Source organism: Pristiophorus japonicus, chromosome 11 (genome assembly GCF_044704955.1).
Source record: "Pristiophorus japonicus isolate sPriJap1 chromosome 11, sPriJap1.hap1, whole genome shotgun sequence".
Lineage (NCBI taxonomy): Eukaryota > Metazoa > Chordata > Chondrichthyes > Pristiophoridae > Pristiophorus > Pristiophorus japonicus.
In genome coordinates, this window is record NC_091987.1 from 121,340,276 (window position 1) to 121,358,291 (window position 18,016).

Here is an 18,016-nt window from a genome sequence, read left to right on the forward strand (position 1 = left end):
GAGTTGTTAACCTGTGGAATTCCCTGCCGCAGAGAGTTGTTGATGCCAGTTCATTGGATATATTCAAGAGGGTTAGAGATGGCCCTTACGGCTAAAGGGATCAAGGGGTATGGAAATAAAGCAGAAAAGTGGTACTGAGGGAATGATCAACCATGATCTTATCGAATAGTGGTGCAGGCTCAAAGGACCGAATGGCCTACTCTTGCATCTATTTTCTATGTTTGTATGTTTAAAAAAATTCAAGCACAGGCATTTTCCACCCTTCAAGGTTTAGTTCGGACCTGGAATTTTTGGTCCTTCATTGAAACACCTGTGAACTTTTTGATGTGGAAGCAAATCCTCAACATCCACAGACATTACCCCGTCCATTGCATTTGGTTTCCCCAATTTAAAGGAACTGCATCGTGAGCAGTGAATACAGTATACTACATTGCAAGTACAAGTAAATCAGTGTTTCAACTGGAAGGAGTGTTTGTGTGCTCGACAGTGGTAAGGGAGGAGGTAAAAAAGCAGTTGTTGCATGTCCTGCGCTTGCACGGGAAGGTGCCATAGGAAGGGGAAGGGTTGACTGAGTGGACCAGGGTGTCGCGGAGGGAGCGGTCCCTTCGGAATGCTGAACGGGGAAGTGAAGATGTGTTCGGTGGTGCAATCAGGCTAGAGGTGACAGAGGATGATCTGTTGAATGTGGAGGCTGGTGAGGACAAGAGGAATCCTATCGTGGTTCTGATAGGGAGGGGAAGGGGCGAGAGCAGAAGTGCAGGAAATAGAACAGACACTGTCAAGGGTAATGAAACAGGATTAATTAGTAATCTCGTAGTAAAGGATCCTCTGGGGGGGGGGGGGGGGGGGGAGAAGAGTGATTATATGATGAATTTTACACTGGTTACGGTATACTTAAGTCAAAAACAAAAGTCTTAAACTTAAATAAAACAAATTACATAGGTATGTGGGGCAAGTTCGCCACGGTAGAATGGGAAATTAGATTAAAACATTAGACGATAGATAAGCAGTGGCAAACACAAATATTCCAAAATTCTCAATGAATATACATTCCATTGTGAGGGACAATGCAGACATTGTAGTTAGGGAGGTTATGTGTGAAAAATTTGATGAGATAAACACAGTGAAAGAGGAAGTATTAAGGGGTTTAGCATCTTTCAAAGTAGATAAATCACTAGGCCCAGATGAAATGCATCCCAGGCTGTTGAGAGGAGTGCGGCAGAGAGCGTGTGACGGGGGGGGGGGGTCAAGCCAGCGATTGCAGGAGTCAATAGTGAGGAAAGACTTCTATCTGTTCATGTCGGGAGCGGCTGGGAATGGTGCTGGACGAGGGTTGGTGCTGGATAAGGGTGTCCCAGATAAGGGAGGCTCAACCTGTACCATTGTTTAAAAATGGAAAAAATGAAAGACTTGGATTTATATTGCGTCTTTCACGACTATCGGACGTCTCAAAGCGCTTTACAGCCAATGAAGTATTTTTGGAATGTAGCCACTGTTGTAATGTGGAACATGCAACAACCAATATGCGCACAAGCAAGCTCCCACATACAGCAACGTGACAATGACCAGATAATCTGTTTTTTTGTTATGTTGATTGAGGGATAAATATTGGTCAGGACACTGGGGATAACTCCTCTGCTCCCCTTCGAAATAGTGCCGTGGAATCTTTTACATACACTTGAGAGAGAAGATGGGGTTTAACATCTCATTCAGAAGACGGAATTGGAGAAAGGGATAGACTGAGTAATTACAGGCCAGTCAGTCTAACCCCGGTGGTGGGCAAATTATTGGAAAAAATTCTGAGGGACAATATTATTTGCAATTTAGAAAGGCATGGATTCATTAAGGGAAGGTTGTGTCTGACTAACTTGACTGAATTTTTTCAGGAGGTAACAAGAAGGGTTGAAACGGGTAGTACGTTTGATGTAGTCTACATGGATGTTAGCAAGGCTTTTGACAAGGTCCCACGTGGTAGACTGGTCAGAAAAGTAAAAGCCCATGGGATCCAAGGGAAAGTGGCAAGTTGGATCTAAAATTGTCTCAGTGGCAGGAAGCAAAGGGTAATGGTTGACTGTGTTTTTGTAACTGGAAGGTGGGCTCCAGTGGGGTTTTACAGGGCTCAGTACTAGGCCCCTTGCTTTTATGGTACACATCAATGATTTAAACTTCAATGTAGGGAGCAAGATTATGAAGTTTGCAGATGATACAAAAATTGGCCATATGGTTGATAATGAAGAAGAAAGCTGTGGACTGCAGGAAGATATCAATGGACTGGTCAGGTGGGTAGCAAAGTAGCAAATGGAATTCAATCCGGAGAAGCGTGAGGTAACACATTTGGGGAGGGCTAACAAAGAAAGGGAATACACAATAAATGGTAGGATACGGAGAAGTGTAGAGCAACAGAGGAACCTTGGAGTGCCCACAGATCCCTGAAGGTAGAGAATGGAGTTAAGAAGGCATATGGGATACTTGCCTTTATTAGCTGAGGGATAGAATACAAAATCAGGGAGGTTATGCTTGAACTGTATGAAACACTAGTTTGGCCACAGCTAGAGTACTGCACACAGTTCTGGTCACCATATTACAGGAAATATGTGATTGCACTCGAGTGGGTACAGAGGAGATTTTCAATGATGTTGCCAGGAATCACAGAATCATAGAAATTTACAGCACGGAAGGAGACCATTTCGGCCCATCATGTTCATGCCGGCCGACAAAGAGCTATTTTAGCATGAGGAACGATTGGATAGGCTGGAGTTGTTTTCTTTGGAGCAGAGGAGGCTGAGGGGAGACCTGATTGAGGTATATAAAATTATATGGGGCCTAGATAAAGTGGAAAGGAAGCACCTATTATTCCCTAGCAGAGGAATCAATAACCAGGGGCAGGGATTTCAAGTAATTGGTAGGATTAGAGGGAAGTTGAGAACTTTTTTCACCCAGAGGGTGGTGGGGTTCTGGAACTCACTGCCTGAAAGGGTGGTCAAGGCAGAAACCCTCATTGCATTTAAGAAATACTTAAATATGCACTTAGAGTGCTGTAACCTACAAGGCTACGGACCAAGAGTTGGAAAGTGGGATTAGGCTTGATAGCTCTTTTTCGGCCGACACAGACATGATGGGCCAAATGGCCTCCTTCTGTGCCATAAATTTCTGATTCTATGAAACAGAAACTCTGAGAAAAGTGATCCATCCATGGCTAACTAAAGAAGTTAATAGTATTGGATTAAAAGAGATTTATGTTGCAAAACATTATAAAACCGAGAATTGGGTGAGCTTTAGAAACCAGCAAAGGATGGACAAAAAAATGATAATGTAGAAAATGGAATGAAAGTAAACAAGAAATATAACAACAGATTGCAAGAGCTTCTACAAGTTTGTAAAAAGGGGAATAGCAAAAGTAAGCATTGGTCTCAAAGGCTGAGATTGTAGAAATTATAATGGGGAATAAAGAAACGATGGAGGCGTTAAACAAATATTTTGTTTCTGCTTCATAGTAGAAGACACAAAAAAACATACAAAAAATAGTGGAGAACCAAGGGGCTAATGAGACTTAGGAACTTAAAATAATTAAGATCAGTAGAGAAAAAGTTTTTGAGAAACTAATGGGACTAAAAGCTGACAAATTCACTGGACCTGATGGCCTACATCCTAGGGTTCTAAAAGAGGTGGTTGCAGAGATAGTGGATGTATTGGTTGTGATCTTCCAAAATTCCCTAGATTCAAGAAGTCCCAGCAGATTGGAAGGTAGCAAATGTTACCCCGCTATTCAAGAAAGGAGGGAGAGAGAAAGCAGAGAACTACAGGCCAGTTAGCCTGACATCAGTAGTTGGGAAAATGCTGGAATCATACATGAATGCATGAAGGAGGAAGTACTAATAGGGCATTTAGAAAATCGTAATGGGCCAAAAATCGCAGTCACTACAGGCGTGTACGATGTGCACACGCACCCGTAGAGGCCCCACAAGTGCCGGTTCTCGTCACAAGATGCGCATGCGCCGAAAACCGGCACTTTTGACAGTTCCAATGCATTTGCGGGCAGAGATTTGGGCTATTTGCTCAACTCCTGCCCAGCGAATGTCCATTAAACTCTTACGCCTGGTACTTTTACCAGCGTGCGAGTTTTAAAAGATAAAAAAATAAAATGTTATCAATAATTTTTATATTAAAAACCTCTGTCCATTAAGGCAAGTTTATTTTTAAAACAAAAAAAATTCTAAAGTAATTTTTGTCGAAAACATTTAATTAATTTTAAATATTTGAAGTGCTTTTCTTATTTATTTAAAATGTTTGTATTTTCGGGGATATTCTCATTCATAGAAATGGGGATTTTTGTACAAACGGAACTCACTATTACTGTGAATAAGGAAATGCCATTTTCAAGTGGTTGGTCCGGCCCACGTGATCCCAGGCTGCACATACGTTCATGGAATACGCGGGCCCCTACACTGAACTGCGCAGCAAGGCCTAGGAACCAAGTCCAGGTTCCGCCAGGACCACCAGGTATTTTCGTTTAAAAAAAATTCCGTCGGAGGCATCCGCCTGCATGTAGCCTCTGACCACAATTTTTGCCCAGGAAATCGTGTTTAACAAACTTGAGTTTTTTGAGGATGTAACCAGCAGGGTATATAAAAGGGAACGAGTGGATGTATTATATTTGGATTTCCAAAAGGCGTTCGATAAAGTGCACACAGAAAATGTGCGCAGGAGTGGGTCCTTCGAGCCTGCACCATCATTCAATAAGATTATGGCTGATCATCACCTCAGTACCCCTTTCCTGTTTTCTCTCCATACCCCTTGATCCCTTTAGCCATAAGGGCCATATCTAAGTCCCTCTTGAATATATCCAACGGTTATAAACATTTACATAAACGATTGTTACGCAAGACAAGGGCTCAGGGGGTTGGGGGTAATTTATTAGCATGGATAGAGGATTGGTTAATAGACAGAAAACAGAGTAGGGATAATCTGGTCATTTTCAGATTGGCAGGCTATAATTGGTGGGGTGCTGCAAGGATCAGCGCATGGGCCTCTGCTATTTACAATCTATATTAATGACTTGGATGAAGGGACCGAATGTAATATATCCATGTTTTCTGAAAGTAAGCTGTGAGGAGGATGCAAAGAGCCTGCATCTTACTAGAGGATGGATTACAAGAGTAACAAAGTCTTGCTACAGTTGTACAGGCTTTGGCAAGATCACACCTGGAATAATGTGCACAGTTTTGGTCTCCTTTTCTGAGGAAGGATATACTTGCCTTAGAGTCAGTACAACGTAAGTTCACTAGATTGATTTCTTGGATGAAAAGGTTGTCCTGAGGTGAGATTGAGTAGGTTGGACCTATGCTCTCTGTAGTTTGAAAGAATGAGAGGTTATCTCATTGAAACATAAGATTCTGAGGGGGATTGATAGGGTAGAAGCTGAGAGGTTGTCTCCCCTGGCTAGAGTCTAGAACTCGGCAACATAGCCTCAGAATAAGGGATTGAGAGGAGGAGGAATTTCTTCACTCAAAGGATTGTGAATCTTTGGAATTCTCTACCCCAAAGGGCTGTGGGTGGTTGAGCATCTTCAAGGCTGAGATAGACAGATTTCTGGACTTTCGGGGAATCAAGGGATATAGAGATCGGGCGGGAAAGTGCATTTGAGGCCAAAGATCAGCAGCGATCTTATTGAATGATGGAGCAGACTCGAGGGGCCATACGGCCAACTCCTACTTCTTACGTTATCATCTTATAATTTTCCGGAGCCCGATAACCCAAGAGTGGCTTACAGAACAGTCAAGAGACTGTAGCCCTCCCAGTACCCCAGTCCTCTCAAAGCCATTCACTCCAGCCAGGTGGCCATTGTTCATCTGTGGGCCTGGACAATAATTGTTGTCAAGCTATTCAGGCACTCATGGGAGGGATGTGAGAAGAGAACCAACAATAGCCAAGCCCAATCTTGTCCTCGTTTGATGTCCACAGATGCAGACTTCCAGCAGTCCCCAATAAATGCCGACTTAACTGATTTTACCGAGTGACACAGTCGGGCTACTACAACTGGCCTCATCTAAAATCCAGCCGGTGACATTTTCTTGATCGCTACCAGCAGCGTCTGCTGAAAGTGTATTTGAATAGACATTAGATAAGGGCAGGATTAGTATCAGTTTTAGCTGTAATGTTCAATTGCCGATCAGTTAGATGAGGAAATAAAGGGTGACCACAGTCACATACTCAGGAAACAGTCAAAGGCAGTTAACACGTACAAAGCAGCAAATCCTTCAGAAATTGACTGTTTCTGATTAACGAGTCCCTTCTATTGTTTTATCACAAATTTAGCACCCATGTACTGTAGCTATGAGTTTATCACAATTCCAGCAGACACTGTAGCCATCTTTTGGGTAGTGAAATATTAACAGATCCATCATTCCACTCACTGGTCACTGGTATGATTTTCACTGCACAAGAGCAAAAATAATGACAAGATTGTACCATTGGAGGGCACTAGAGTTCTATTAACTGGCTACAAATTTTCCTGCAGCAAATCTTTACCTTTCCAAATCTCAAAATATACCAGTCACATCTTTGAGAACACAAATGGACAAAATGACTGAATTGTCAAATTTTGGAATGTAAACACTTTTGTCCTGAAATCATTCAAATGTAAGACCTTTCTAAAAATTAAACCAACCTCAACCAATTTTTAACGCTTAACTTTAAATGTATTTTAACACCAACTTGCATGTAATATAGAAAAATATCACTAGGTGCTTGACAGAGGAGCAATCAGACAAAAATGAACACAAAGCCAAAAGAGGAAATATTGGGCCGTAATTTGCGGTGGGTAATAACGAATGAACAGTGTTCGCTGTTACTTCCCCTTTGAAACTGACCGCAACTTCAGGATGTAACGCATGCGCATCGCGACGCAGAAATTGCAGTCAGTCATTCACTGCTCAGACACTGGCTGTGCTGAGGCCCCATCCCCACCCTATAGCCGGCAATCAGTGCAATCAGGGAAATAAGTGAAACTGATGAAAACTTGGGCTTTTTTGCTGTCATATCACTGTTAAATACCCCATTAAAGATTAGACCTTGTTGGATTAGGTGTAACTGGGGTTTTAACTGCATATTGACTGCTAAACAAATGTTATTGCCGTAAAAAATTAATTTAAATTTTGGCGCATCAAATTTCTCCATTAAAATAAAAATTATAATTTTTAAAACACTTTATAAAAAAAATTCTAAAGTTTGTTCATATTTATTTCGGAGTTACCTTTTACCCACAAAAGCCAATCTTTGTTTTGGTCTCTAACATTTTATAAAAGTCAGAATAAAAGCAACTTCTTCACTTCTTGGTGCCCTGTGAGAATTCTGTATTGTGATTGGCTGCTTAAGACTTATAGACCTCACAGCAGAGTGCACTAGGAATTCCCAACTATACGACACGGATTTCAATTGAAAGTCAAAATAGCCAAACTTCTTGCCACAGAGCTCGCAAGATCTTTGTGGGCAGCTTTCTTCTAGGCAGGCCATCAGGATAACCTTTTAGCTTTTGTCTGTTAAGCGAGCTTCATTTAGTAGGATGAAAATGTAATCATGACAGGATTTTTAAATTTTGGATAAATTTGTGTTTTAGCTGTATTCGGTTAGTCAGTGGGAGGGAATTAAAAGTTGTACCAGACAGACGTGTAGCTGATAAAAGATTCAGCAACATGCGTCTTTTGTTATTTTAGCCCCATAGCTCTCAACTGTGTAGGCAAACATGAGACAGGTGACATCTTTAGGGTAGTTAAATGTCTTGCGGGGATACATGTTTTGACCATCAATTCAAGTAATTATAATTTCAAGTGCTAACGATATTAACTTCAAGGTCACATCTGCGCAAGAAATATGGTCAAGTGATAATGTCGCCTGTAAGTGGTCTTTGTTCATTAATCTCTCTGTCACTGTCACCAGATGAATGATTTGATTGACATTTCAGTCAAGGTGAATCCAGAACAAAGTTTGGAAGTAATTCTTGTTAAAAATTCAGTTATTGATGAAGGAGAGCAGCTAATTGAATAAGGAAATTCTATAAAAGTGGATTCTCATGCAGCAACACTGGGAGAAGGGTATAAAAGAGTGGGTGCTAGGAGAGATATCTCAGAATTCATTGAGGCTTGATCAATGTTGAAAAAAAAACCCTCAAGTTTGAGAACTGTAACATGCTTTGATTTTCACAGAAACTCGCAAAGTAAAAGAAAGACTTGGATTTATATACCTCCTTTAATGACCACCAGATGTCTCAAAGTGCTTTACAGCCAATGAAGTACTTTTGAAGTGTAGTCACTGTTGTAATGTAGGAAACGCGGTGGCCAATTTGCACCCAAGCAAGCTCCCACAAACAGCAATGTGATAGTGACCAGATAATCTGTTTTTTTTGTTGTGTTGATTGAGGGATAAATATTGGCCAGGACACTGAGAATAACTCCACTGCTCTTCTTCAAAATAGTGCCATGGGATCTTTTACATCCACTTGAGGGGGCAGACAGGAACGTCTCATCCAAGTGTACTGTTGTGTAATTATTGTTACTAATAGTTATCAATTAACATTATTTTGAGCATGGAGCAGAGGCAGCCAGCGGCAGAGAACCAATATTAGGATGAAGAGGATGGGGAATGCACAAGAGGCCGGAGTCAGGGGGAATGGTGAGTTGGCGGGGGGAAAGGAGAAAGAGAGGAGGGCAGAGTTTGTAACAGAGATACAAAGATGGGGCCGGCCAAGACTGAAGGGATTTAAAAACGATAAACATTTTAATCAAGAGGCATTGGGAGGACGGAGAACTGTTGTATTCAGCAAGGACAGGAATAATGGGCAAGCGAGACAGGATACAGCAAGCCGTGTTTTGGGTGAAGTGAAATTTAATGCCAGCCAGCAGAGGATTGGAATAGTTGAGTCCAGAGATGATAAAGGCATGGATGGGAGTTTCAGCAACAGATGGCCAGAGGTAGAGCCAGGCGATGTTAAGGAGGTGGAAGTAGGCGGTCTTTTGATGGAGAGGATATGCGGTCGAAAACTCAGCTCAGGATCAAATAGGACGCCACGGTCAAATAGGTCACCAACAACCTGGTTCAACCTTTATTTTATTTGAAAGATTTGCCAGTTTATACTTATCACTACGTTGCACCGGCCTTCCATCGTTAAATTTCACTTCACCCAAAACACGGCTTTCTGTATCCTGTCCCGTTCGCCCATTACTCCTGTCCTTGCTGACATACAACAGCTCCCCATCCTCCCAATGCCTCTTAATTAAAATGTTTATTGTTTTTAAATCCCTTCAGTCTTGGCCCTCCCCGTCTCTGTATCTCAACCACCAGACACACGTACCAACACAACCCAAGTGGTATTAACCCTAATCCACAATCAGATAAAAATTACTGTACGACACTTGCAACTTGAAGAGTTGGGTAATCTTCAGCTTGAACCGGAAACAACATTGTTTTCCCTGTCGAAACAGGCTGTCTATTATTCAACTGGAAAGATCATATCAAACCTGTATCATTGTTAAATAAAAATAGGCAAAAAGGCTGATATTAACTTTCTCAACCACATAGCAGCAAAGTATCCAACAGTTTAGTCTTGACTGTTATCAATTCAAAATGTTAATTTCGAACACCAGAAACGTCAATCATAAAGCCTGACACCTATACCATCATACAGAAAAATCATGTACATGTGTGGTGAAGCTTTCAATTGTTTAACTCTAGATGGCTGCGTTTTACAGAAAGCATTTCTATATTATGTGCTGCCCATAACCGCTATACACTATGACCACCACTAACAGGACACTAATATAAACGACTTACTTTGCATCCCCAAAAGCATTGTGGACCTGACTTTTCATGGGGCCCATGAATAACCACTGTCGACGAGGTAACGAGCTTTTTTTTTTTAAATAGTCAAACAGGCCCATTGAATACCATTGTATGCTGGTAAAGAAAAACTAAGGCACTGGTACTAGGAAAGCATGGAGCAAGAAGAAAATGCCTAAAAGGCGCACATTCTGTGCTCAAGGACAAAGAACAGTTTTTCATGCTTTATCACTTGCTCTTAATGTACCATAAACTGACCAATTTTGCAATCAACAATAGTCTGAAAATGGCAACAAAGGAGACACCAATGAAGCTATTTACAGTACAATAGTGAATACTAAATGTATCCAACTTTTGCATCAAATATAAAAACAGTGGCAATTTGGTAATAAACCAACATACTTCACGTTTATTTCAGAGAAGTGAAATCAAGCCCAGTTTATATATTGTTGGATCCTCGCAAAGTACATTGAACCAGGTTTCAGTGCACCTTTCTCCTTTCCAGGCCCACTTTCTAAAGGCAATTCCTGCAAAACAAATTAACTTGGGACAAAATCAATGACTCGAAAAACAAAAACTATAATCTTTGCCAGGATTTCAACAGCTTCAAAGGATCGTCGTAAAAATCTTACTTTATATGTATGTAATGCTACACAGTTATTGATTTAGCAAAACAGCTAATTTTGTACGGTTACTTTTCCATAAGAGAAGAGACAGTACAAATATTAAAAAGGTTCAGTTTGTCCTGACAGATTTCACAGGCAGCACAAATGCAATCCTTCAAACAAACACTGGATACAGCAAAGGCTATGGGTCCCCGACAACATCCTGACTGTAGCGCTGAAGACTTGTGCTCCAGAACTAGCCGTGTCTCTAGCCAAGCTGTTCCAGCACAGCTACAATGCTGGCATCAACTCAAAAAGTGGAAAATTGACCAGATATGTCCTGCCCACAAAAAAAACAGAACAAATCCAATCCGGCCAATTACCGCCATTAGTTTACTCTCATTCATCAGCAAAATGATGATAGCACTGTCGGTGACACCTTGCATGCGGCACTTATTCACCAGTGCCCAGTTTGGGTTCCAGCTGAACCACTCTGCTCCAGACCTCATTACAACCTTGGTCCAAACATGGACAAAAGAGCTGAATTCCAGAGGTGAGGTGAGAGTGACTGCCCTTGACATTAAGACAGGATTTGACCAAGTGTGGCATCAAGGAGCCCCAGTAAAACAGAAATCGATGGGAATCAGGGGAAAACTCTTCACTGGCTGAAGTCATACCAAGCACAAAGGAAGATAGCTGTGATGGTTGGAGGTCAATCATCACAGCCCCAGGACATCGCTGCAGGAGTTCTTCAGGGTAGTGCCTAGGCCAAACCATCTTCAGCTGTTTCATCAATAACCTTCCCTCAGACATAAGATCAGAAGTGGGGATGTTCGCCGATGACTGCAGTGTGCTCAGTGCCATTTGCAACTTCTCAGATAATGAATCCATACCCACATGCAGCAAGACCTGGGCGATATTTAAGCTTGGGCTGATAAGTGGCAAACAACATTCACGCTACACAAGTGCCAGGCAATGACTACCTCCAACAAGAGAGATTCTAACCACCACGTCTTGACATTCATCATTGCCGAACCCCCACCATCAATACCCTGGGGTCACCATTGACCAGATACTTAACTGGACTGGCCACACATACTGTGGCTACAAGAGCAGGTCAGAGGCTGTGCATTCTGCGGTGAGTAACTCACCTCCTAACTCCACAAAGCCTTTCCACCATCTACAAGGCACAAGTCAGGATTGTGATGGAATACGCTCCACTGGCCTGGATTAGCGCAACTCCAACACTCAAGAAGCTCGACCCCATCCAGGACAAAGCAGCCCACTTGGATTGGCACCTCATCCAACACCTTAAACATTCACTCACTCCACCACCAGCACACTGTGGCTATAGTGTGTACCATCTATAAGATGCACTGCAGCAACTTGCCACGGCTTCTTCCATCGCACCTCCCAAACCCATGACCTCTACCACCTAAGGAGGAAAAGGGCAGCAGGTGCATGGGACCACCACCATCTCCTCGTTCCCCTCCGAGTCCCACATAATCCTGACTTGGAAATATATCGCTGTTTCTTCATCGTTGATTGGGCCAAAACCTGGAACTCACTCCTTAACAGCACAGTGGGAGTACCTTCACCACATTGACTGCGGTTCAAGGGGCTCACCACCATCTTCTCAAGGGCAATAAATGCTGGCCTTGCCAGTGACGCCCACATCCCATAAACGAATAAAAAAAAATTTATGGGGAAGGAAAAATGCATATGCATGCAACAGACACACGCACACACGAGAGGGAAAGTAGAAGGACCTGTAAGTGTTCAAATGGAAAACAGAAAATGGTTAAGAAGCCTAAGTGATATCAACACAAGACAATAGGACGCATAATGAAAGGCATCGAAAAGACAAACAGACAAACTGAAATGGTGAGGACTAAGGCACGTAGAAATGGCAACTGGAAAAGCTTGCAAAGTTAACAGGCTCGGAAGAAAAACAAAACAGTATGCCAATGACACCAAGGGTGTAGAATGCTCCTTCAGCTTGGTGTTCTGACAGAGGGTCCCCACCTCAACTCCCTCACCTCCGAAATGCCAGCAAATCTCCTGTCATATAGAGAAAGTGGGAGTTACAATTAGGACGCGTTTATTTTCTAACATCTAAAGCTCTGACTGGGCCCCCTTGATGACAAGTCCCGATTGCTGATTGGTCCTTTGGAGGGCAAGACGCACCCCAGCAGTTTCTCTTTGCAAAGTGTAATTCGAGCCATTCTGACTGCCGACTCCAAACAGACAGGGCTCACTCTCACGGGTTAAGACTGTCTCCCACCCCCAAAACAAGTTTCTGTCCCCACCCCCCAAGTTCCTGGCTTTGTCCGTCCGCCCAAATGCCTGATCACCTTCCCCCAACCCACCTCCCTGGGTTCCTGACCTTTTCCCCCTGCCCAAGTTCGACCCCCACGGATTAATGGCCTTCTCCCCACGTCCAAGTTCCTCAATTTCTCCTCACCCCTCGCCCCTCCCACCCCCATCACTGCCACAGATTGTTAACAGGTTTATTGGATATTAACTGAATAGTGAGTGTAGTGACATCTGGATCTGTGTCGCTCTCAACCTCATTTAGAACTGGATCACGTTCTTCCGTAATCCTCACTGTGCTCTCTGCACTCTTTACTACCACCACCCCCGCCCCCCCCCCCCACCACCCAAGTTCCTGACCTCCTCTCTCCATCACCTCAGATTCTGCCCCTCTCCTTTCTCCCCAACACCGCGCGCCCCCCCCCCCCCCCACGATGTTCCCCTCCCTGAACCCCACCCCCCCTCGGATCTTCCCCTGCCTCCGATCTCTCCCTCTCACACTTCTACTGTTGCCACCCCCACCCACCCATCTCCAGTCCCTCTCTCTCCCCGTCTCCCATATTCTCCCCAGTCTCTCGTCATCTCCCCTTATTTCTGCCCCTCTCTACTCATCTCTCCCCTTTCGATCCAAGCTTCTCCAGGGCCTTGATTCACGGAGCTGAACCAAGCATGGGTACACGCTGCACTGCGGGGCACTGCGCATGAGTGGTCAGACCTCGGTGTCAGCGCACATGCGCAGAAATGGATGGTGCACATATGCAAAAAGGGGCAGGTCTGACCTCACGCATACGCAGAAGGATATAAAAATGTTCATGCAGATAATCACTTCTCGTTGAAGGTCTAAAATTACTGAAGTCAATATTAAGGCCTGAATGCTACACAATTTAAAGCTTGGAAACAGTAATGACTTGCACACAAAATGTAGTTCAATATGTTTATTTTGGTAGAGCTGTTGTAAAACAGGTTAGCATTTAATTACACCCAATTTCAGAAACTTGCTTTTACATTACAATGGCTCAATAGACAGTTTTATACATGAAAATATCAGTCTAAAGACAATATCAAATAGACAACACTGAAAGGATATTTATATTAAAAAATGGATACTGAATGTTGCAAACCTTCAAAATTCACAAGATTTCAATTTTCTATAAATTAGTGATACTAATTTAAACAATTTTTTGAATCCATATTTTCAAATTACTTACAATTAGTGTTGTCCTTAATTGAAGAATTGAAGATAATTCAAATCGCTTTCTGTATGAACCTCTTGATACAATTAAATTTGTTACTAGATGTAAATAGGTTCACTGTATCCACTGCAAGGAGCAGAGTTATGCTAACTCCATTCTCAATTGCTTTAACTTGGTTAGATTAACAGCATTTTGTACAGTAAATTCATATGAAGTTGTGACATCATAACAAGTGGAAAAACAAAGGCATCCTTTGCGAAGACATGTAAAGAGACCGCGTGTTGTAAAGTGTCATCAAGTTCATAAACAAACTCAATTTTTTTTTTTTTTAGAGCTATTGCAAATACTTGGACAAATCATGTGAAGTAAATACAAACAATTTCTTTAAAACAGGAATGCTGGATTTGTACTTCAACCACTTGAGTATCGCAAAACTTGTTTGCTTGCAAGATACACAAGAATAACAAAATTTGACAAAGGTTACAACACTGAATCGAAAAAAAAAAGGGTATTTTCATGCCACTGGACATCGAAAACTTCATACTGGGGGGAGGGGGGGGAAGCATGTCACATAAACATAGGTTAATATATTCTAGCATAACAATACAACCTGTGGAGGTGTAAAGACACAAAACGAATCAAATACTGTTAAAGTTTTGTACAAGAATATTTTATACTCAGCCTCCCTCAACATACCATCCAAGTATACTTACCATTGCTCTTAAGAGGATTATTTGGCAGATGGCTCTTCCCAGGTTTTTCCTTTCGATTTTCTTTTGAATCTAAAAAAGTGCAAATGTGGTGCTTTAAGTTATTAACCAGTTACAAAACAAATATGAATGAGTACTTTATATTGGATAAATTAAATTCTAAATGACTACTTTTATCCATTTATCAACCACCCCCTTGGTATAAGATGGTTATTCCATGCTTTTGAAAATGCAGACTCAATAGGACATGATAAGAGTGTCCGACACCTGAACATTGCTTGTTGTCGCCACAGATGCTGCCTGACCTAATGATGGTTTCCAGCACATTCTGTTTTTGTTTCGGAATTCAGCATCTGCAGTATTTTGTTTTTTGTTCAGAACAGTCCACCTTCCTCACTGTGGCGATACATGATGCTTGTAAAGCCCATTCACTATACAGACTGAGCGTCTGAAATCCAGAAACCTCGGGACTGAGGCCTTTCCGGATTCTGGAACTTAGAACGTTTTTGCCTGGGCCAAGGGAGGAGGGGTCGGGCAGCTGAGGTAAGGGGGAGGAGGGAGGGGGAGAGGGAGAGCCGGGGCGAGGTCAGGCCGCTGAGCAGGGGGGAAAAGAGTGTGTCCGGATTTCAGAATATTTTCTGGTTTCCGGACTACCCCGCCACGGATCGGCCCGGTGTCTGGATCTTGGACACTACACCTGTACTGTCATTCCTGGTTCAACTATCCGAGCTCACTCACATCTTCTGTGTAGGATGACGAATTCTGAAGCAGAGGAATTGATGTTGAGGAAATCAGAGGCAAGCAGAATGGAAGGAATAGAAAATCATAGACCCCCAAGGGAGACCTGTGGAAATATTGGGAGGTTTATTTATATCCTGATTCATGAACAGTAACTGATAGTAATTTCTTGATCTCAACAAAACTTATTTTAGTTGCACTTGAAATACCAAATACTGCTCTACAATTAAGCCATGTAAAGAGGGTCAGGGATTATACAATACATTGTTTTAACTTATATTCTTATAATCAGTGTACAGCAAACAAGGTTGTGTATGCATGATGCACTGCGCTTTGCAAGTTATTGCAACATGAGCATAATGGTGTATTTCTGGCTAGAGTGTCATATGTTGATATTGGCCATCATAGATTTGTGTGTTGCTACATTCAGCTGGTTGATGTGCATACCTCTTACATGGTGTCCAAGCGATGTTGTTCATGTGATCAGAAACTGGGACCAGACTCCCCAAAAAAAACCTCATTCAGCCTTTGCAAACACATGATTTTCTCAGAATGGACTACCTGTCAGTGTGCTTCAGCTAGCATTCATCATGTCATTGCCATGCACTCAAAGGAGGAACAGAGGATGTGAAAACAATTTAATATCTCAGGCACAGTTCTGAAGTATAGTTTTCTACCTCACTTTTACAAACCTGGATTCCAAATGGTCTTCATGAAGATACTGCCTATGGCTGTTGAAAGCAAGTTTGATGCAATAGCATTGAAAATAGGAGAGTTGAAAATACTTTTTTTTTGTCATTCCGAAACTGGTTTTTGGGGGGGGGGGGGGGGGGGGCGGGCATAGAGAGGGGGTTGGAGGGGAGCTGGAGGAGGTTTCGAGTAAGTTTGGAACTCATTAAATTCTAGTTTCAAAAACCTTCTACTTCAATAATCTATTACTTGGATACTTATGAAAACCTGTAAACATCACTGGTTCGCCTCATCTGGGTACCACACTTTAGGAAGGATGCCGAGGCCTTTGAAAGGGTGAAGAGGAGATTTACCAGAATGGTACCAGGAATGAGGGACTTCAATTATGTAGCGACTAGAGAAGTTAGGATTGTTCATCCTTAAGAGCAGAGAATGTTAAGGGGAGATTTAATAGAGGTGTTCAAAATTATGAACGTTGAAAATTAGAGGGCACAGATTTAAGATAATTGGCAAAAGAACCAGGGGTGAGGAGGAGAAATGTATTTAGACAGTGAGTTGATATGATCTGGAATAAACTACCTGAAAGGACTAATTGGATAGCTTCGATGTTTGCAAGCACGGGCGGCCAAGGTGTTTGGGTCGATAAAAGCATACAATGAGATCATTCTCATTGTAGAATTCAGCTGCAGTGGTGGTTTGTAGACATTGGAGATGGCTAGCTCTCCTATTCATATTGCTATAATGAAACTCTGGCAATACTGACATGCTGGAGTTCAGTGCAGCCTTTGGTGCCTTGTTTGACACAGCATGCCAGGCCATATTTGGTGGTTACTGAACCAGATGGGTTTTTGCAACAATCCGGTACTTGCATAGTCACCATTACTGATACTAGCTTTTTATTCCAGATTTATTTAATTAACAATTTAAATTCCCTAGCTGCCGTGGTGGGATTTGAACTCTCATCTCTGGATTCTTAGTCCAGGCCTCTGGATTACTACTCCAGTAACAACCACGATGCTACCAGTACCAGAATAAGATGCTGCTCCAATAAAATCTATGGTACTACTCAGGGATCAACAAAGTTATGTTTTGTACTCTTGGATGCTAACTGGAGGAAAGAGGACAATTTTCCTGTGTTATCAAATCTGTCTGTTTTGTTTGAGAAAACAATTCAGTAAAAGCTAAGCATTAAAAATAACATGACAACTTCCCAGATGGCTCTCCTAACAAATGTTCCGTGTCGTGCACAACACCAAGTCATACAGGTAGGAAGATTGCAAATTTAATAACATAATAGGAGCAGGAGTAGGCCATTTGGCCCCTCGAGCCTGCTCCGCCATTCAAGTGCATGGCTGATCTGCTCATGGACTCAGCTCCACTTTCCTGCCTGCTCCCCATAACCCTTTACTCCCTTATCATTTAAAAATCTGTCTATCTCCTCCTTAAATGTATTCAATGACCCAGCCTCCACATATCCCTGGGGCAGAGAATTCCATAGATTTACAACCCTCCAAGAGAAGAAATTCCTCCTCATCTCAGTTTTAAATGGGCGGCCCCTTATTCTAAGACTATGTCCCCTAGTTTTAGTTCCCCTACGAGTGGAAATATCCCATCTGCATCCACCTTGTCGAGCCCCCTTATTATATGTTTCATTAAGATCACCTCTCATTCTTCTGAACTCCACTGTGTATAGGCCCAATCTATCCTCATAAGTCAAGCCCCTCATCTCCTGAATTAACCTAATGAACCTTCTCTGAACAGCCTCCAATGCAAGTATATCCTTCCTTAAATACGGTGACCAAAACTGCACGCAGTACTCTAGATGTGGCCTCACCAATACCCTGTACAGTTGTAGCAGGACTTCACTGCTTTTATACCCTTGCAATAAAGGCCAACATTCCATTTGCCTTCCTGATTACTTGCTGTACCTGCATAC

General features: G+C 42.4%; 1 protein-coding gene across 2 annotated transcripts in view; it reads right to left on the reverse strand.

Annotated features, from left to right (window-relative positions):
* Window positions 1–18,016, reverse strand: part of LOC139276248 (polycomb protein SCMH1-like) — a 217,533-nt gene that overhangs the window by 135,584 nt on the left and 63,933 nt on the right. For both annotated transcript variants that reach the window (XM_070893958.1, XM_070893957.1), the window contains exon 3: window positions 14,656–14,724. In XM_070893958.1, the coding sequence (XP_070750059.1) occupies window positions 14,656–14,724 (69 nt within the window). The remainder of the gene's footprint in view (window positions 1–14,655; window positions 14,725–18,016) is intronic.